Genomic DNA, 21,028 nt, shown 5'->3' with positions numbered 1-21,028 from the left:
GTAGCGCACGTTGTGTTGTTTGCTCTACAGTAGTTGGAAGGGAGTTGTTTGTCATAGCTTCATATACATCAGAACAATGGCAGTAGTGCAGTTTCTTCTACTATTCCTAATACAACAGATACTACATGGAACAGGATCAAGAGCCAGTACATCTTTTGGCATCAAAGCATCCATTAGGGCATTGGTATGAACAATTACCACTAATCATGCAGTATCCATAACAGATCAGTTTCACAGCGGTCTCCACCAAAGCCTGACAGTGATTGTGGCATGTACAAATAATTCAGTCCTATCGAGTGAGATGTTTCTCGAGTTGGCTCGCGGACAAGCCGGTCGCTGTGGCCGAGCGGTTCGAGGCGCTTCAGTCCGGAACCACGCGGCTGCTACGGTCGCAGGTTCGAATCCTGCCTCGGTCATGGATGTGTGTGATGTCCTTAGGTTAGTTAGGTTTACATAGTTCTAAGTCTAGGGGACTGATGACCTCAGATGTTAAGTCCCAAAGTCCTTAGAAACATTTGAACCATTTTGAATTTGAGCTCGCGGACAAGCTGTGCAGAAGGGCACCAGCTGTTTAGCGCAACCTCCGATAGCCTTGAAGGCGAAGCAGCCAGAGCGTGCTAATCGAATGGGCAGACCTGACCGTCAGAGCAACGATAAACGATTGGCGAGTTCTGCATACATTGCCACCATTGCGGTAGAAATTCGGATTCAGAGAAACGCTTTGTCTCTTCAGAAGAGGGTCAGAATCCATAAAATTTGTACTCTGTTGACGAGATATCCTTAAGAATGTCGTATGTGCAGTAGCCTCGTTGTAAAATTCGTGTAATTTTTGTATCATTGTTAGCGCCATGTGGAATTTTAGTTCAGATGGAATTTCAGTTCATAACGCTGAGTTTGAATTTCATTTCTGTTAAAAGCATTTAGTACATTTTTTATTCTTTTCATTCAAGAAAATAAGATCCGTGTTCAAAAAGTAGGCCTATAAGGAATTTGGTAATTTCGCGGCTTGAATAAGTCCGATTCGCGCGCTTTCTCGTTGTTATATATTGGCAAACACATTGAAGCCTGGTTTAGTCTGTCGTCAGTTGTCAAGAAGGCTACATGTAGGCTACATGTATTTTTGCTTATGAGTGGCTCTTATTGATTCATTTTAAAAATTGGTCAGAGAATTTGCGTTAAATTTTGCTATAAAATAAAAAATAAAATGCAACAAAGTTTTAGAAATTTTGAATATTGCTTTTGGTGAGTCCGCTATGAGTAAAACAAGCGTTTGTGATTGGTGTAAGAAGTTGAAGATGACGAACGTTCTGGACACATCAGCACACCAACAATCGATGAAAGCATTTGGAAAAAAAAGGTTATGAACGATCGCCGAATCACAATCAGATAAGTTGCTGATGATGTTGGCGTATCAGTTGGCTCGTTCCATGGAATCTTTACGGGTGTTTTGGCTAAAAAACGAGTGATAGCAAAAGTTGTGCCAAAGGTATTGAATTTCGGGCTAAAACAGCGGTGAATGGGAATTGGTCAGGGGTCGCTAAATGAAGTCAACGAAGATGCAGAACTACTGAAACGTGTCGTAACAAGTGACGAAAAATGAACGTAGGGGTATGATGTCAAAACTAAGGCTCTATCGTCCCAGTGGCGGCGTTCTGGATCGCTAAGACCGAAAAAATCTCGCAAGTGTCATCGAATGTCAAGGTTCTACTCGCTGGTTTCGTCGATTTTAACGGCATAGTGCATCATGATTTCTTGCCAAAAGGTCAGACGATCACTAAGGAGCAATCCGAAAAAAACTTCGCGATTTGTGGCGAAAAAATCCATGGCTTTTGCGCACGAAAATGTATCTGCTCACACTTCATTACTTGTTCGTGAATTTTTGACGAAAAACAACACTACTGATGTTAATGCATCCATACGCGCCAGATGCAGACCCCTGTAAATTTTTTCTGTTTACAAAAATGAAGAGAATCGTAGAGTGGCGTAGTGTGACACGTTCAGATGCGAATTACACCGCATCGCTGAAAGAGGAAACTGCTATCTCTAAGACAGAGTTCCAGAATTGTTTCGGGGATTGGAAAAAGCTTTTGCATAAGTGTATAATGTCTAACGGGGACTAATTTGAAAGAGATAATATTAATTTAGGCGAATAAATAAAATTATTTCAAAAAATGGAAAATTCCCGATATTTTCTGAACACACGTATAGTACATCTCAGAATATGTTATTTCAGTAGTTTGAAGAAAGAGTTATGTTGAAACCAGCAGGACATATCTAATCATGTCAACAACGTTTTTGCTTGAATTATCTTTGGGAGCTTGTTTTCTACTCGAAATTAGTCTTGTCTAATGTGTCAATGCTCTGTCCAAAGAGTACCAATCCTGTTCTAACATCGCGGAATACCATAGGTTTCCAGGAGACATGTGGCTTGCGAGGGTCCGAGGGAACTGCTGGGATGTCTTAAGTATTTGCGACTGTGCAGAAATGTACTCTAGATGCCTGATAGGCACTACCTAGCGATGCTGTTTTGACAATAAAATAGGCATTTGAGACCATGGTGTTACGTCAGATGTATCAGATGTTATCGCCAAAACTTCCCAATATTCCGATGGAGCCCTTGCTCGTCAGTTTTAGGCAGCCCTGTTGACTGTTGGTGACAGACCCCAGTAATGTGGTAATTGTCGAGATGAAACTAACTGCACAGGCACTTAGCAGTCATCTTTTCTCCGGAACCATGATAATTGCATACTGTACTGAAAGACAGTGAAAATAGCCCGTCGGCTGGTCAACCGAAGAAGCTTAGCTGTGGATTTTTATTTCTCATGCTGTACTTTCAATCTATCGTAGTTAGTTTGACATGATCAACAAGGGACCCTGAGAATTTTGAAGTTGTAATCTGCGTCTCTATTAAAGTATCACTTGTGTGGGCGTTGTCAGCCTCATCGATGAAGGCGGTAACAGAAACTGGAGACAGTAAGAGAACTTAACAGGGAGAGGTTCCCAGCGTCGGGATCGACGTTTTTGAAACCGTCTACACAGTGATGTAGGTTAAGATTCCAGGTATCACACCCTGCAGCTATTCGCCTTGTTGTGCCCTCTTTTGCGAGTAATTGACGAAAACAATTTCAGAGTGTTTGATAAAGCTTAATAATGTTAAAAAGTAGCATCGAAACTACTGGTTTTGTGTGGTAATGGATAGAATAAGATCTTCACGTGCAGAAGGTTGCGGGGTCAATTGTAATCACGTATTTTAATTTTTTTAAATTTTTATCGAAATGAGTTTGATCATCATTTTTATCCAATTAATTTGTTTAAAAGTAATTTTTATTCTATTTCTTTTCACCAATTAATTGAATAAAAATACTGATAAAGATTTAAAAATAAAAATGTTGAAAGCACCCAGCGAGATTCGAACCCACACCCTTCTGCAAGTGAAGGCTTTACACTATTCATTACAACAAGCAACCATTTTACAAATCAATACCTTTTAAACGTTCTTGAGGATCACGTGAAATTACGAATTTTTTTCGTCAATTACTCGCAAACGAGGGCCCACCAGGGTAAATGGGATCTCACCGTACAGATGCTTTCAAAAAGTCGATCACACCGATGGAGTCCCTCCTTGTTAGATATATTTGCTGTCCATCCCGTGTTCTATATTCAGAGAGTGTTCAGTAGAAAAATGGTTCAAATGGCTCTGAGCACTATGGGACTCAACTGCTGAGGTCATTAGTCCCCTAGAACTTAGAACTAGTTAAACCTAACTAACCTAAGGACATCACAAACATCCATGCCCGTGGCAGGATTCGAACCTGCGACCGTAGCGGTCTTGCGGTTCCAGACTGCAGCGCCTTTAACCGCACGGCCACTTCGGCCGGCTGTTCAGTAGACGTTGGTTTTCTTTGCCGATAAGTTGTTGCTGCAGTGAACTTAAGTCCGGAAACGGTTTTATAACTCTCTCCACTCTAGTGTATCCTGTGCAAGCTTCTCCATGTCCGTATAACTACTGCAATCTATATGCATTTGAACGTTCCTAGCGTATTACAGCCTTGGTTCAAATGGCTCTGAGCACTATGGGACTTAACATCTATGGTCATCAGTCCCCTAGAACTTAGAACTACTTAAACCTAACTAACCTAAGGACAGCACACAACACCCAGTCATCACGAGGCAGAGAAAATCCCTGACCCCGCCGAGAATCGAACCCGGGAACCCGGGCGTGGGAAGCGAGAATGCTACCGCACGACCACGAGCTACGGACTACAGCCTTGGACTACTATAGTTTTTAGCCATACACTTCCTTCCATTACCAAATTACTTGAAGTGTCCTGTCAAGCAAATTCTTTGTTTTGGCAAGATGTACCATAAATTACCTCCTCAGCACTTATATCATCTACCCATCTAAGGTTCAATATTCTTCTCTAGCACCACATTTTAAAAACTTCTATTCGATTCACGTCTGAACTGTTATCGGCCACGTTTCACTTCCGCGCAAGGCTACACTAAAGACGAACACCTCCAGAAAACACTTTCTGAGACTTAAATTTACTTTCAATTTTAACAAATATATCTTTTTACAGAAATGCTTTCTTGCTATTACCATATGCATTTAATATCCTCTCTCCTTCAGCCAATATCAGTTATTTTGCTGCCCAAGTAGCTAAACGCATCTACTCCTTTTAGCGTCTTATTTGCTATATTAATTCCCTTAGAATCTCCTGATTTAATTCGACTACGTTCCCTTACCCTTGTTTTAGTTCTGTTGATGTTCATCTTATAGCTTCGCCTCAAGACACATTACATTCCGTTCAGCTGCTCTTTTAAGTCATTTGTTTCTCTGATAGAGTTGCAATGTCATATGCAAATGGCTAATGTTTCATTTCTTCTCCCTGAACTGCAATTCTCTTTCCAGATTTCTCTTTGTTGTCGTTTACTGCTTGCCCTTGGTATAGACTGAATAACATCGTCGGTAGGTTACAACTTTGTTTCACACAATCTCAACTACTACTTGCCTTTCATGTTCTTTGACTCGTATAAGTGCAGCCTGATTTCTCTGTTGTTGTTGTGGTCTTCAGTCCTGAGACTGGTTTGATGCAGCTCTCCATGCTACTCTATCCTGTGCAAGCTTCTTCATCTCCCAATACCTACTGCAACCTACATCCTTCTGAATCGGCTTAGTGTATTCATCTCTTGGTCTCCCTCTACGATTTTTACCCTCCACTCTGCCCTCCAAAACTAAATTGGTGATCCCTTGATGCCTCAGAACATGTCCTACCAACCGGACCCTTCTTCTAGTCAAGTTGTGCCACAAATTTCTCTTCTCTCTAATTCTATTTAATACCTCCTCATTAGTTATGTGATCTACCCATCTAATCTTCAGCATTCTTCTGTAGCACCACATTTCGAAAGCTTCTATTCTCTTCTTGTCCAAACTATTTATCGTCCATGTTTCACTTCCATACATGGCTACACTCCATACAAATACTTTCAGAAACCACTTCCTGACACTTAAATCTATACTCGACGTTAACAAATTTCTCTTCTTCAGAAACGCTTTCCTTGCCATTGCCAGTCTACATTTTATATCCTCTCTACTTCGACCATCATCAGTTATTTTGCTCCCCAAACAGCAAAACTCCTTTACTACGCTAAGTGTCTCATTTCCTAATCTAATTCCCTCAGCATCACCAGACTTAATTCGACTAAATTCCATTATCCTCGTTTTGCTTTTGTGGATGTTCATCTTATATCCTCCTTTCAAGACACTGTCCATTCCGTTCAACTACTCTACCAAGTCCTTTGCTGTCACTGACAGAATTACAATGACATCGGCGAACCCCAAAGTTTTTATTTCTTCTCCATGGATTTTTTATACCTACTCCGAATTTTTCTTATGTTTCCTTTACTGCTTGCTCAATATACAGATTGAATAACATCGGGGAGAGGCTAAAACCCTGTCACACTCCCTTCCCAACCACTGCTTCCCTTTCACGCCACTCGACTCTTATAACTGCCATCTCGTTTCTGTACAAATTGTAAGTAGCCTTTCGCTCCCTGTATTTTACCCCTGCCACCTTCAGAATTTGAAAGAGAGTATTCCAGTCACCATTGTCAAAGGCTTTCTCTAAGTCTACAAATGCTAGGAACGTAGGTTTGCCGTTCCTTAATCTTTCTTCTAAGGTGTGTCGTAAGGTCAGTATTGCCTCACGTGTTCCAGTATTTCTACGGAATCCAAACTGATCTTCCCCGAGGTCCGCTTCTACGAGTTTTTCCATTCGTCTGTAAAGAATTCGCGTTTGTATTTTGGATCTGTGACTTATTAAACTGATAGTTCGGTAATTTTCACATCTGTCAGCACCTGCTTTCTTTGGTATTGGAATTATTATATTCTTCTTGAAGTCTGACAGTATTTCTCCGGTCTCATACATCTTGCTCACCAGATGGTCGAGTTTTGTCAGGACTGGCTCCCCCAAGGCTGTCAGTAGTTCCAATGGAATGTTGTCTACTCCCAGGGCCTTGTTTCGACTCAGGTCTTTCAGTGCTCTGTCAAATTCTTCACGCAGTATCATATCTCTCATTTCATCTTCATCTACATCCTCTTCCATTTCCGTAATATTGTCCTCAAGTACATCGCTTTTGTATAGACCCTCCTTCCACCTTTCTGCTTTCCCTTCTTTGCTTAGAACTGGATTTCCATCTGAGCTCTTGATATTCATATAAGTGGCTCTCTTTTCTCCAAAGGTCTCTTTAATTTTCCTGTAGGCAGTATCTATCTTACCCCTAGTGAGATAAGCCTCTACATCCTTACATTTGTCCTCTAGCCATCCCTGCTTAGCCATTTTGCACTTCCTGTCAATCTCATTTTTGAGACTTTTGTATTCCTTTTTGCCTGCTTCATTTATTGCATTTTTATACTTTCTCCTTTCATCAGTTAAATTCAACATTTCTTCTGTTACCCAAGGATTTCTACTAGCCCTCGTCTTTTTACCTACTTGATCCTCTGCTGCCTTCACTACTTAATCCTTCAATGCTACCCATTCTTTTTCTATTATATTTATTTCCCCCATTCCTGTCAATTTTTCCCTTATACTTTCCCTGAAACTCTGTACAACCTCTGGTTTAGTCAGTTTATCCAGGTCCCATCTCCTAAAATTCCCACTTTTTTGCAGTTTCTTCAGTTTTAATCTACAGTTCATAACCAATAGATTGTGGTCAGAGTCCACATCTGCCCCTGGAAATGTCTTACAGTTTAAAACCTGGTTCCTAAATCTCTGTCTTAGCATTATATAATCTATCTTAAACCTGTCAGTATCTCCAGGCTTCTTCCATGTATACAAACTTCTTTTATGATTCTTGAACCAAGTGTTATTTTCATTAAGTTATGGTCTGTGCAAAATTCTACCAGGCGGCTTCCTCTTTCATTCCTTCCCCCCAATCCATATTCACCTACTACGTTTCCTTCTCTTCCTTTTCCTACTATCGAATTCCAGTCTCCCGTGACTATTAAATTTTCGTCTCCCTTCACTATCTGAATAATTTCTTTTATCTCCTCATACATTTCGTCAATTTCCTCGTCATCTGCAGAGCTAGTTGGCATATAAACTTGTACTGGTTTCTCTATGTGTTGCAAATAACATTTCGCTCCCTGTATTTTATTCATCCTGAGATTTTGCAAAATTTACCTTCAGGGTACCCAAAGTGCTTCCCTTGTGAATGAGCACATTGCGTCTGCCGTAGGACTCCTGACCTGACACGACGATGAAGACGCAGAGTGGAAGTGGGCGGTCGCTGGCTGCCGTGTTGGCGCTGCTTGCGGTGTTGGCGGTGCCCTGCCACTGCGAGCTGCCAGAGCTGGAGTGCCCCGAGGAGTGCGACTGCCACTACTTCCGCATCAACTGGGTCACCGACTGCTCCGGCTCCAACCTCACCGCCGTGCCCACGCTCGAAGAGGGCCTCAGCATCAATGTCTACATCCTCAACATGAACGACAACGACTTGTCCGAAGTCCAGACTTTCCCTCCCGGTATCAAGCTACGCACGCTCGAGATGGCTGGCAACAACCTCACTGAGCTCAAGAGAGAATACGTCCAGGGGCTTGGCTACCTGCTGGATGCAGACTTTTCGAGCAACAAGATCGCCAGAGTCGATCCCGACGCTTTCCGGTATGTAAATTGTTATTCATCCTCAATTGGATAATTTCTCCATACTCTAACCCAGACAATAAATATGTGTTACGTTCATAACGATTTCTGCAAAAAGGTGCCCGATAGTTAACAGAAACAAATGGATTTTTAGTTGTACATAGTCCAGTCACAGTAATGTAACCATCTGTCAAAAGCCTGAATGACCACCTTTTGCAGCGCGGACGTGCTGGAAGAGAGTTAGTGAGGTTCTGGAAGGTACCGAGAAGGATGTGGATCCATGCCGATTCCAGTACCGTGGTCAGCTGCGGTGTCTGATGCTCTTCGAAACACTCACGTAAACTGCAAGGGGTGTCGCACGTTACATTATCGTGCTAGTAGATTCCACCGTGCGGAGCAAAGACATATTGCCTATAGAGGTGGATATGATACCCAAGGATAAAATGGTTTCGGAGGTTCGAGTCCTCCCTCGGGCATGGGTGTGTGTGGTTGTCCTTAGGATAATTTAGGTTAAATAGTGTGTAAGCTTAGGGACTGATGGCCTTAGCAGTTAAGTCCCATAAGATTTCACACACATTTGAACACTTTTGATAAAATGGTTCAAATGGCTCTGAACACTATGCGACTTAACTTCTGAGGTCATCAGTCGCCTAGAACTTAGAACTAATTAAACCTAACTAACCTAAGGACATCACACACATCCATGCCCGAGGCAGGGTTCGAACCTGCGACCGTAGCGGTCGCTCGGTTCCAGACTGTAGCTCCTAGAACAGCACGGCCACTCCGGATGGCTCCCCAAGGATAGATGCATACTTATGTTGTTCCATTGCGGCCTCCGATATGACGAGATCGCCGATCCTTTATTGTATGATTATATGATAGCGGAACAAACACTGGTAGCAGTTACTTCTGTAAAACGTCTGGGAGTATGCGTACGGAACGATTTGAAGCGGAATGATCAAATAAATGGAATGTTCATATAAAATTAATTGTTGGTAAGGCGGGTGCCAGGTTGAGATTCATTGGGAGAGTCCTTAGAAAATGTAGTCCATCAACAAAGGAGGTTGCTTACAAAACACTCGTTCGACCTATACTTGAGTATTGCTCATCAGTGTGGGATCCGTACCAGGTCGAGTTGACGGAGGAGATAGAGAATATCCAAAGAAGAGTGACGCGTTTTGTCACAGCCTTATTTGGTAAGCCTGATAGCGTGACGGAGATGTTTAGCAAACTCAAGTGGCAGCCTCTGCAAGAGAGGCGCTCTGCATCGCGGTGTAGCTTGCTGTCCAGGTTTCGAGAGGGCGCGTTTCTGGATGAGGTATCGAATATATTGCTTCCCCCTACGTATACCTCCCGAGGAGATCACGAATATAAAATTAGAGAGATTGGAGCACGCACGGAGGCTTTCCGGCAGTCTATCTTCCCGCGAACTGGAACAGGAAATGGAGTTAATGACAGTGGCACGCAAAGTGCCCTCCGCCCCACACCGTTGGGTGGCTTGCGGAATATAAATGTAGATGAGGATGTAGATGCAATGTCACGATAAGATTCCTCAGACCATAACGCTCCCTCCTCTGTGTTGGACCATTCCGACTATTGTTGCAGGGTGTTTGCTTTCAGACATTTCACGCCGTTGGAGCATCAAACGCGATTCATCTGAAAAGGCCACCTGTCGCCGCTGTTGGACGTCCAGTTGCGATATTGTCGCGCAAATTTCAGCCTTTGTCGCCGATGAACAGGACTCAGGCGCTTGCTGCGGAGGCCCATACGTTGCAGCGATTGCTGAACGATCCTTGAGGAGACACTGTTGGTAGCCCCTTAGTTCAACTGGGCTGTTAGTTGCTCTAAAGTTGCACACCTCCGCATCTGTCTTCCACCCCACACCACAGTTGTGTCTGTACTGGTTGTGGATAGCGCCATTTCGCCATGCACCGTATACTTGAACCATGCTACACGCGAACAGTTTACAAAGTTCTTAAATGCTTCGACCCTTGGCCCGAAAGCCAATTATCATGCCCATTTGGACTTCAGATAAATCGCTCCTTTCCGTATTACGACTACTACTCTGTTGACCGCTTCACCCCTACACTTTTTACATACCCTCCACTGCTAGTGCTGCCACCTGCCGCCTATGAGTCGTTAATGCACGTTAACGTCGAACATAGCTGGTGGTCGCTTTAATGTGATTGAAACGTATAGCTCTCCTATCCGTCACTTTCCAATATGAGTGGGTAGTACACATCCAGTCGAGTGGTTCTCTAGTGATTTTTGTTGGAGGCGATTACCAGTTCTGGCGATTGAACTGGAAAATATATGTGTGTTTCATGCCCTGTACATGTGTGATAGGAGGGCTGTTGATAGGCTCAGATGGATATTCTAATATTATTTAAGCTGAGCCGCACAAGTCGCTCGATTTGTATGTCACAGTTATCGGGTGGCACATGCAGTTTGATGAGATCTGTCTTTTTTTAATGCCCTGGATTTACAAGTGCGACTTATGTTACGCCGAAAATTCTTTTCATGTGCTGAATACACTACTGGCCATTAAAATTGCTACACCACGAAGATGACGTGCTACAGACGCAAAATTTAACCGACAGGAGGAAGATGCTGTGATATCCAAATGATAAGCTTTTCAGAGCATTCACATAAGGTTGGGGCCGGTGGCGACACCTACAACGTGCTTACATGGGGAACGTTTCCAACCGATTTCTCATACACAAACAGCAGTTGACCGGCGTTGCCTGGTGAAACGTTGTTGTGATGCCTCGCGTAAGGTGGAGAAATGCGTACCATCACGTTTCCGACTTTGATAAAGGCCGGATTGTAGCCTATCGCCGTTGCGGTTTATCGTATCGCGACATTGCTGCTCGCGTTGGTCGAGACCTAATGACTGTTAGCAGAACATGCAATCGGTGGGTTCAGGAGGGTAATACGGAATGCCGTGCTGCATCCCAACGACCTCGTATCACTATAGTCGAGATGACAGGCATCTTATCCGCATGGCTGTAACGGATCGTGCAGCCACGTCTCGATCCCTGAGTCAACAGATGGGGACGTTTGCCACCATCTGCACGGACAGTTCGACGACGTTTGCAGCAGCATGGACTATCAGCTCGGAGACTCTGGCTGCGGTTACCCTTGACGCTGCATCACAGACAGGAGCGCCTGCGATGGTGTACTCAACGACGAACCTGGGTGCACGAATGGCAAAACGTCACTTTTTCGGGTGAATCCAGGTTCTGTTTACAGCATCATGATGGTCGCATCCGTGTTTGGCGACATCGCGGTGAACGCACATTGGAAGCGTGTATTCGTCATCGCCATGCTGTCGTATCACCCGGCGTGATGGTATGGGGTGCCGTTGGTTACACGTCTCGGTCACCTCTTGTTCGCATTGACGGCACTTTGAACAGTGGACGTTACATTTCAGACGTGTTACACCCTGTGGCTCTACCCTTCATTCGATCACTGCGAAACCCTACATTTCAGCAGGATCATGGACGACCGCATGTTGCAGGTCCTGTACGGGCCTTTCTGGATACAGAAAATGTTCGACTGCTGCCCTGGCCAGCACATTCTCCAAATGTCTCTCCAATTGAAAACGTCTGGTCAATGGTGGCCGAGCAACTGACTCGTCACAATACGCCAGTCACTACTCTTGATGAACTGTGGTATCGTGCTGAAGCTGCGTGGACAGCTGTACCTGTATATGCCATCCAAGCTCTGTTTGACTCAATGGCCAGGCGTATCAAGCCCGTTATTACGGCAAGAGGTAGTTGTTCTGGGTACTGATTTATCAGGATTATGCTCCCAAATTGCGTGAAAATGTAATCACATGTCAGTTCTAGTATAATATATTTGTCCAATCAATACCCGTTTACCGTCTGCATTTCCTCTTGGTGTAGCAATTTTAATGGCCAGTAGTGCACTAGCTTTTCCACAGAGATAACCGGTAAGTAGAATTTTGTAGTGCCCGCCTTTTCTGAACGCCTTAGAAAGAAAATGACAAGAAAACCCTAAAACCCCTTCGTTCCATTATGATGAATACATGTCAATATTGCATAACGTACGTCATATTCGGAAGTGAGCGATATGTCAAATGAAGACGCAAATATGTACAAGTGTAGGCGATAACTTAAGTAGGTTTTTATTACAGTGCAAGATTGCAGTTACATAGCATAATGTTTAAAAACAATTAATTTCGGCCGGTGACTATCATCAGATTCAGCTCTGTATTATCTAAGTACAAAGTATCTCATCCTATGTGACCTACTTTTCTGAAAAAACGGTTGTCCAACAAATATTTCAAGGAATTGTAGTTCCTCGTATTATTAAACCCGCTATAAACATTTATTCGTAATTAGTGTGAGATTACAGTAAGTAATTTGGAGAACAATTATAACAGGGAGAGCGAACGGAAAATTTAGATTTATCGAGAGAATTCTGTGGAAGTGCAGTTCTCTGTAAGTCAAACCACATTAGACGCTAGTGTTACCTATTCTCGAGCATAACTCCCCGTTTGGAGTCTCCAAAGCAGATATTACAGCAGACATCGAATGAATTCACAGCCACTGTTAGAATCGCAGCAGGTCGCATAGCCCATACGCGCAAGTGTAGAAGAGATATTCGAGGAACTTTAATGTTAATCGTTGCAAGAGAGAAATCGTCTCATGGACCAGTCATGCGTAATTTCGAGGAACCAATATGCGATGTAGATTTAAAATTCTACTTTCTCCGTAGTATATACCTTTCGTAGGGATGATGATTATTGTATATGAGAGATCAAGTCCCTTAAGTGGCACATATACAACAGTTTCTCCTTTGCTCCACATACGAGTGTAATATGGCAAAGAATGACTGAAATAAATGCAAAGTAAGCTCCACTATGCACTGTACACTGTCCTGTGGAGTATATTTCGAAACTCTCTGCGACACTAATAATTTTGTAGGCGCTGTAACATGTTAAACCATCCACTTATTAAGTCAGTAATGCTCCAACATCTAAATTGTTACAATGAAACTGTTGAATTATTTATCTCCAATGCTGATCGGAAATGATATTGATCACTTGTTGTGATCATCGAAGTAACATCAAATCATTTCCTAACCCGGAAGCTTTCATCTCTGCGTGCTAAGGCAGGATGATGTATTAAATTGCAATGGAAATGTGATTTACTGCTCTGGAAACAAATGCCAGTATGCTTGGCATTTCTCTGTATAACAGAGAAATCTTTTATTCCTTTAATTCATTTTACGTCATTATGGGCTTCTCGTAGTTTAGTCTGTGAACTACCTGTTTTGCAGTTTATTGGAGCTTCCATTTCTGCTATTCATCAAATGGGTCAGTATAGCCATTCTTTTCCCATTTTTGAGGCGTCATCGTTATAGCTGTAGAATGTTTCACTGTTATCTCTATTGTGTTTTCTAAAATTTTGACGCTTCAGTATATAATCGGTAACCTAATACTATACTACTAAATTCCCATTGCCGCTCGACCAATACAATTTAGGCGCAGTAATAGCGTCACACAGGCAAGCCAAACAGCAATACTTGACAATACTAAAAGGCTGCTTAAGGCGTAACCGTTAGCGTATAAAACCAGTGGACGATCAATCGGTGTGCGTGCTTGGCCACGACCACAATGGTGTGCCAGTTGCAACTGACCGATGGCGCGCAAGGACACACAGTCACAGTTTCGAGAGGCAAAAAGTACCGATATCACGATAACATAAAATTCCAACATAAATATGAAATTAAAAAAGGTTATATCAAGATGAAGAACATAATTTGTCAAACGGAAGCTACTAAAATAAATGGTAAACAAAGACGTGTAATTTCTGTATCTTCCAATCCATGTGTGGCATACAGCAAACCAGTGCTTAACAGTATTGGTTAAAAACAGTCTTGGTTGCAATTTTAGTTTTTGATTTTTCAACGGTGCGTTTCGCCTTATTTAGGCATCTTCAGGTTGTCTACATAGAAAACAGAGAACAAATACATCTTACTACTACCTGATCCCCCATCTTACTCTGTTACTCGCTCCTGTGAACGGGAACGCGTTATGCAGATCTTGGTGTCTCTCGCGTCCATCTAGAAATGGTAATGATTTTACTATTGTATGTTTCTAGTTTTTACTGAGTTTAACGAAGGCGATGTTGGCCTGATATATTAGACGATGCCCTTTCGCTACACTGACTAAAAGATTCTTCTAAGAAATACCAAATTAAGGTATATGCTCTTTCAATATTTGATCTGTTTATACATGCTTATAGGTTATCCAAGTCTACACAACGTGATCGCGATTCTTAAATAGATGTATTTGTTCTCTGTTTTCTATGTAGATATCCTGAAGATACCTAAATAAGGCGAAACGCGCCGTTGAAAAATAAAAAACTAAAATTGCAACCAAGACCGTTTTTAACCAATACTAATTTCTATGTTTGGAGTAAACGAAAATTGATAAAGTCAGTGATTTAATCTAATATTAAAATTAAAATTGTCGTTAAACGCCAATCGCGATTGAAGCTCCACTCTCGTACAGGCTTACGTAGCAGAGCCATTGTTTAAACAAGAGCACAGTTGGCCATGGGGAAGACAGCGAGTCTGTGTTGGCAGTCTTCCAATCAAGATTTAGACTTTCCTGTCTGTTGGCACGTTAATGATTTTAAAACACTAAATTTGCACTACGTGATCGAAAATATTAAAATAATATTTCTGATTGAACTCTCGTTGCTGCAAGGTATTAACCATAATACGAAAGTGCCGCACACCACACCCAAGGAAAGGCGGTTCGATCTATTGGAAGAAACTGAAATTTATAGTTACAACAAAAATTCTTCTGAACAAATACTCAATACGCAACGCTCGTTCAGAACTATTATTTTAGTATTTCGATGACCTACTTCAAATAGTCCAAATTTAATATTTTAATATCATTCGTGTGTCTGTAGGCAGGAAACTCTAAATCTTGAATTCTTGAATGTCTTCTACACGGAAGACTCCCAACAAAGACTCACTGTCTTCCTATGGCTCCTGTGCTCGTGCTTCGATATCGGCTGTACTACGGTAGCATGCATGAGGGTGGTGCCTAAATCAAGGATCATTGTAGACTACAGCTACATCTGCATGGATACTCTGCAAATCACATTTAAGTGCCGGGCAGAGGGTTCATCGAACCACCTTCACAATTCTCTATTATTCCAATCCCGTATAGCGCACGGAAAGAACGAACACCTATATCTTTCCGTACGAGCTCTGATTTCCATTATTTTATCGTAGTGATCGTTTCTCCCTATGTAGGTCGGTGTCAACAACATATTTTCGCATTCGGAGGAGAAAGTTGGTGATTGGAATTTCATAAGAAGATTCCGTCGCAACGAAAAGCATCTGTCTTTTAATTATGTCCAGCCCAAATCCTGTATCATTTCTGTGACACTCTCTCCCATATTTCGCAATAATACAAAACGTGTTGCCTTTCTTTGAATTTTTTCGATGTACTCTGTCAGTCCTATCTGGTAGTAGATCTGTTACATTTTCCAAGTATTCAAAAATGGCTCTGAGCACTATGGGACTCAACAGCTGAGGTTATGTCCCCTAGAACTCAGAACTACTTAAACCTAACTAACCTAAGGACAACACACACATCCATGCCCGAGGCAGGATTCGAACCTGCGACCGTAGCCGGCGCGCGGTTCCAGACTGAAGCGCCTAGAACCGCTCGGCCACATCGGCCGGGTATCCAAGTGTCCTGCCAACATAACACAGTCTTTGGTTAGCCTTCCCCACAACATTTTCTATGTGTTCCTTTCAATTTAAGTTGTTCGTGATTGTAATACCTAGGTATTTAGTTGAATTTACGGCCTTTTTGATTAGACTGATTTATCGTGTACTAACAACAATGTTGATATTAAAACACTGTCCTTACATTTATTCCAATTATAGAAATTATAATTCTTGGTTTACCTTTTGTTTTGATTGCTACTCTCTGATAAATTGTGATATTATTTAATTCTGAAACAATTTCAGTGAATTTCATTTCTAAGTTGTGGTTACTAGTTACCTGTACGTATTTGTATTTGTCTCAATAAGTGAAAAATGTATTGATATCATTAGTCCTTCTAGTTTCTCAAACTTGTAACTGTGTGCCCCTGTGCACCACCTGTCAGTTATAAATGGCAAATCATGGTTTTGCTTTGACCAGCCTTTTAATGTTGACAACATACATTTAGTAAAGATGTTTTTGTGGTTAACGCTGTACTTAGGTACCGCTTACAGTCCGAAATGGTAGGTTTCTTCCTATTATTAATGTTTGCAAAACATTCAAAAGCCTAGTTCTTCTAAATACTTCTTTAATTAAGACAACTATTTTTGACAGTCTTGTTGTCATATTCACGTTTTAAAAAATCTTTTTGTTATAAAACGTTTTTATTTTACGTTGGACCTCACGCGTTTTCGTAATTTGGATAAAAATCAGCACATTATAAAGAGTCTGTCATAACTAACATATTTGAAAACATAAAGCACCTTGTGCAGCCGCTCACAGATGTTTTCTACGTCACAAAAACACAGGACACAGTCGCAGATGTGTTTACATAAGCTGGACATGATCTAAACAGCGAAGATCCAATTTCTGCGGCGTATAAGGTACAAGTGACTCAGTCAACTTTAATCAGCACATAAGGTACAACCGAGCAAGTCAACTTTAATCCGCGCTAAGGTACAACCGACTCATTCAACTGAGTCAATTGTACCGTATATGGTGTTTAAAGTGGATTTTCACTGTTTAGGTCACTTTTTTAAAGAGATGTGCTAATGCGTACTGTGTTTTTGCGATGTAACAAATATCTGGACATGGACTTTTTTCCACAAGGTCCTTTATATTTTCAAATGTTTCAGTTTTTACAGACCTTTTATAATGTGCTGATTTTTATACAAATGACAACTTGGCTTGAAGTTCAGTGTAAAATGAAAACGTTTCATAACAAAAATATTTTGTAGGACCTGTCGAAACCGGTTGTCTTAAATAAAGAAGTATTTATCCGATCTAGGCTTTTGAATGTTTTTAACAAGTAAAGAGAAAATTCAATTTAATGTTCTAACACTTTTATTAAAAAATGTGTATTTTTTAAAATATTGTTAAGTGTTCACATTTTACTGTAAGACAATTTTTCTGTTTGTTTCCTTAGATATGAGCAAGGTTGTTAGCTACCCGCAGCTGGTAACCTTCTAGTTGTAATTGCATTTTATTTCCATCAAGACCATTGAAATTTGAAATATAGAATTAATCATTCATCATATGCTCTGTACATTAAATATTGGAAATTTGTGGTAAGGTCTTCTGGGACCAAATTGCTGAGGTCATCGGTCCCTAAGCTTACACATTAGTTAATCTAACTTAATCTAAGTTACGCTAGGGACGACACACACACACACACACACACACCCATGCCCGATGGAGGACTCGAACCTCCGACGGCGGGGTCTGTACATTAAAGAAACTCATAGAAACCTTAACTGAAGGTCCGAGGATAAGTAATCTCTGCCATGTATATGTATCCACCTGTGCGAGCTGTTGTTAACTGTAATTCACCGTGAGGGATATCTAGACCTAAATGTTGAAAACGCAGTACGCAGCTCGTGGTCGTGCGGTAGAGTTCTCGCTTCTCACACTCGGGTTCCCGGGTTCGATTCCCGGCGGGGTCATGGATTTTCTCTGCCTCGTGATGATTGTGTGTTGTGTGCTGTCCTTCGGTTAGTTAGGTTTAAGTAGTTCTAGGGGACTGATGACCATAGATGTTAAGTCCCATAGTGCTCAGTACCATTTGAGGCAGCTTTTTGAAAACGCAAAGATTGTGTAAAAACGTTGTATAAAGCATATTAAGCGCAACTAACTGCAGTTAACACACGTAGTGCCGTAAGTAGTTGCGAGAGTTAATTACACTGCTATACTTCTGCCAACAGGGACAGTCCCGGCTTCATCACATTGGACCTGCGTAGAAACAGGCTGCAGCCGGTGGACTCTCCGTTCCTGGTGTCACGCACGCTGATGACGCTCGACCTGAGCGAGTGCGGCCTGACTCGACTGTCGCCGCAGTTTTTCACAAACCTGACGTCGCTGAGCCGCCTCGACCTGTCCGGCAACCCGCTGGGCACGCTGCTCCCTGGCATCCTGGACCCTCTCACTGTGCTGGAGACGCTCTACCTCAGCAACTGCAACCTGTCTCACCTGTCCGACACGGCCTTCGCCCAGCTTGCGCACCTCAAGACGCTGGACATGTCCTACAACCGCCTGACGCTTGTCGACTGGACGCTGGTGCTGGGGCCGATGCGGCTGCTGGAAACGCTCATCCTCCGGCGCTCCGCCATCACTTACTTGCCTGCAGACGCCTTTGCCAACAACACATACTTACGAAATCTTATACTGGGGGAAAACGAGTTGCGCGACCTGGACGTCGGAACCACACTCGGACACAGTTTACTCTACCTCGACACTCTAGATCTGACGAATTGTCATCTGCACGGGCCGCTCGCCGAAAATCCGTTTACTAACGCGACGAAGCTGCGTACTCTAATGCTGTCAGGGAACCACCTGTCATCAGAAGTACTCGGACAGGCGCTCGAGCCGCTGACCAGACTTCAACGTCTCTATCTCAGTAATTGTAGCCTCACACAGCTCCCACAAAATACTTTCGACAACTTAACCTCGCTTCACGAACTGGACATATCTTCCAACCCTCTCAATGACGCCTTTACGGGGATTCTCTCACCTCTCGAATCGTTGGAGGTGCTCAACATGGCGAACAGTAATCTGTCCCATATTTCGGCCAATACTTTCTCCAAAATGACGCATCTGAAGCGCCTAGTCCTGTCTAACAACCCACTTACTGATTTGGAATACGGCCTCTTCCAGAATTTGACCAAACTCGAGGTACTGGAGCTCAACGACTGCGGCTTGCAGCATCCGCCCGACGCACAAGTGTTTTCGAATGACCAGTCTTACACGAATCTGCAAGAACTGCGACTGGCTGGCAATCCACTAATTGTGGAGGAGGGAGAGCCTCTGTTACCCCGACAGTTCTCCGGGCTACGAGTCCTAGACATCAGCCGCTGCAATATAACTCAGTTGCCGCGCGATCTCTTCGTGTCGACACCGAACCTGACGACGCTCATCCTCCGAGGTAACTTGCTAGGCTCCCGCAGCGGCGGCGAACTGAAGGCCGACTTCCTGGAAACCATACCGAGCCTCGAAGTTTTGGATTTGAGTTACTGCAACTTGTCCAAAATATCTCCGCGCACTTTTGCCCACAGCCCCAACCTCTCGACCCTGCGCCTCACGGGCAACCCGTGGAAGTGCGACTGCTACATCGCCGACATGTGGAACTGGGCGAACGTGGGCAAGGGCAACCTGGCGATCCTGGAAGGGTTCACGGTGCCGCCGGAGACGAAGCCGCGGCGTAAGGGCCTGCTGTGCCACTACGAGCCGGGCAAGCAGCGGCCGCGCGCCGCCAGCCGCATCCGCCACCGCGAGCTGAGCAACGAGCGCACGTGGGCGCGCTTCGTGCGCGAGGCGGGCTGCGAGCTGACGCCGCCCGCGCGCGGACCCGCGGGCCGGCGCGAGAGGCGCTCGGCCAGGCAGGCGGGCGGCCACGGCGCGCTGAGGCCCGCGTTCGCGCTGCCCACGGCCGCCGCCCTGCTCGGGCTCGCCGCCGGCATCGGCGCCTTCTCCTTCCTCAGGTCCCGCCGACATGCCAAGCACTGAACACACCACCTCCCACAGGCCTCTGCATCCCTGCCTGCAGGCCGTAACTAGTACGAGGCCTTAACATTTTTCCTTTAGCTCACAGCGTTTCGTTAGGAATGTCTCCACACGAATCGGGACTATTTAGGTTAACATTACGTTCGTTGTACTTTCTTAGTGTTCACTTTTATCGTCCTCTCATATTCAGATTCGTTAATGACAACAATTTATGACCGTGTGTCACACATTCTTTCTTTTCTTTTATTTTCTTTTCTAAGTGCCATGGACACTCGAGAAAGTTTTCAATAAATTACTATACAACACAAGAGGGACGATTCATTCTTTCTCGAAGAAGTTCCATATTTTCACCGCAGAATAAGTTGATTGCCTGTTAAGCATTTATTTCGTTTCAGTTATGCAGAAATGTTATTCGTCATATATTGTCCTGAGATTTTTGTATTTAATGTATATTTACTGAACTGCACTGAGAACAAATAAAATACTTACAGACCCGTCTTAATTTATTTCAACAAACACTACATTAGCAAAAGTGTTTCCAATGACTGTGATCTATACGTTTTGTATAAGACAATAAAGTACCGAGTACTTGTTTTAATAAATAAACGTCTAGAGTGTATACAATTAATTTGAACCATAAAAATCATTTTCCTGTACTTCAAAAAATACTCCTATCGGCCATTTTCATTATAGTACGTCAGAGATAGCTAAACCGCTGTTCATCCTACACCACTAAAATTTATAATAGTCAAGACTTTGTGTAGACTGTGACGACTCTTAGCCTAAGTGTAAAAAAAAAAAAAAAAAAAAATTGGTATGGTATATCCTTAGGGGTTCGGCCGCCGTATTGCAAGTCTTTTCAGTTGCCACCACTTCGGCGACTTGCGTGTCAATGATGACGAAAACACAACACCCAGTCCCCTGCCCGGAATTAAACCCAGGCCCCTTGCGTGGTAGGCGGTAATGCTACCTCTGCGTTACGGATGCGGACAGCCAAAGTGTAGAACAATTGCGATTGCATGAATAAAACATCAGCGGTCGCGCGGTTCCAGACTGTAGCGCCTAGAACCGCTCGGCCACTCTGGCTGGCGAAGGCTTAAACATGTTAGTACATGTTAGTATGTTACAT

The 21,028-nt window shown here is 43.2% G+C and overlaps 1 protein-coding gene across 4 annotated transcripts in view; it reads left to right on the top strand.

The window, feature by feature from the left end:
* LOC126473187 (leucine-rich repeat-containing protein 15-like) overlaps nt 1-20,527 on the top strand; it is a 127,374-nt gene extending 106,847 nt beyond the window's left edge. For all 4 annotated transcript variants that reach the window (XM_050100101.1, XM_050100085.1, XM_050100093.1 and 1 more), the window contains exons 2-3: nt 7,738-8,162; nt 18,105-20,527. In XM_050100101.1, the coding sequence (XP_049956058.1) occupies nt 7,759-8,162; nt 18,105-19,902 (2,202 nt within the window). In that variant the 5' untranslated portion in view covers nt 7,738-7,758 and the 3' untranslated portion in view covers nt 19,903-20,527. The remainder of the gene's footprint in view (nt 1-7,737; nt 8,163-18,104) is intronic.
* Nucleotides 20,528-21,028: the final 501 nt, after the last annotated feature.

The sequence above is a fragment of the Schistocerca serialis genome, chromosome 1 (genome assembly GCF_023864345.2).
Source record: "Schistocerca serialis cubense isolate TAMUIC-IGC-003099 chromosome 1, iqSchSeri2.2, whole genome shotgun sequence".
NCBI classification, from domain to species: domain Eukaryota; kingdom Metazoa; phylum Arthropoda; class Insecta; order Orthoptera; family Acrididae; genus Schistocerca; species Schistocerca serialis.
Note: the sequence above shows the minus strand (reverse complement) of the source record. Positions and strands in the feature narration are given on the sequence as shown.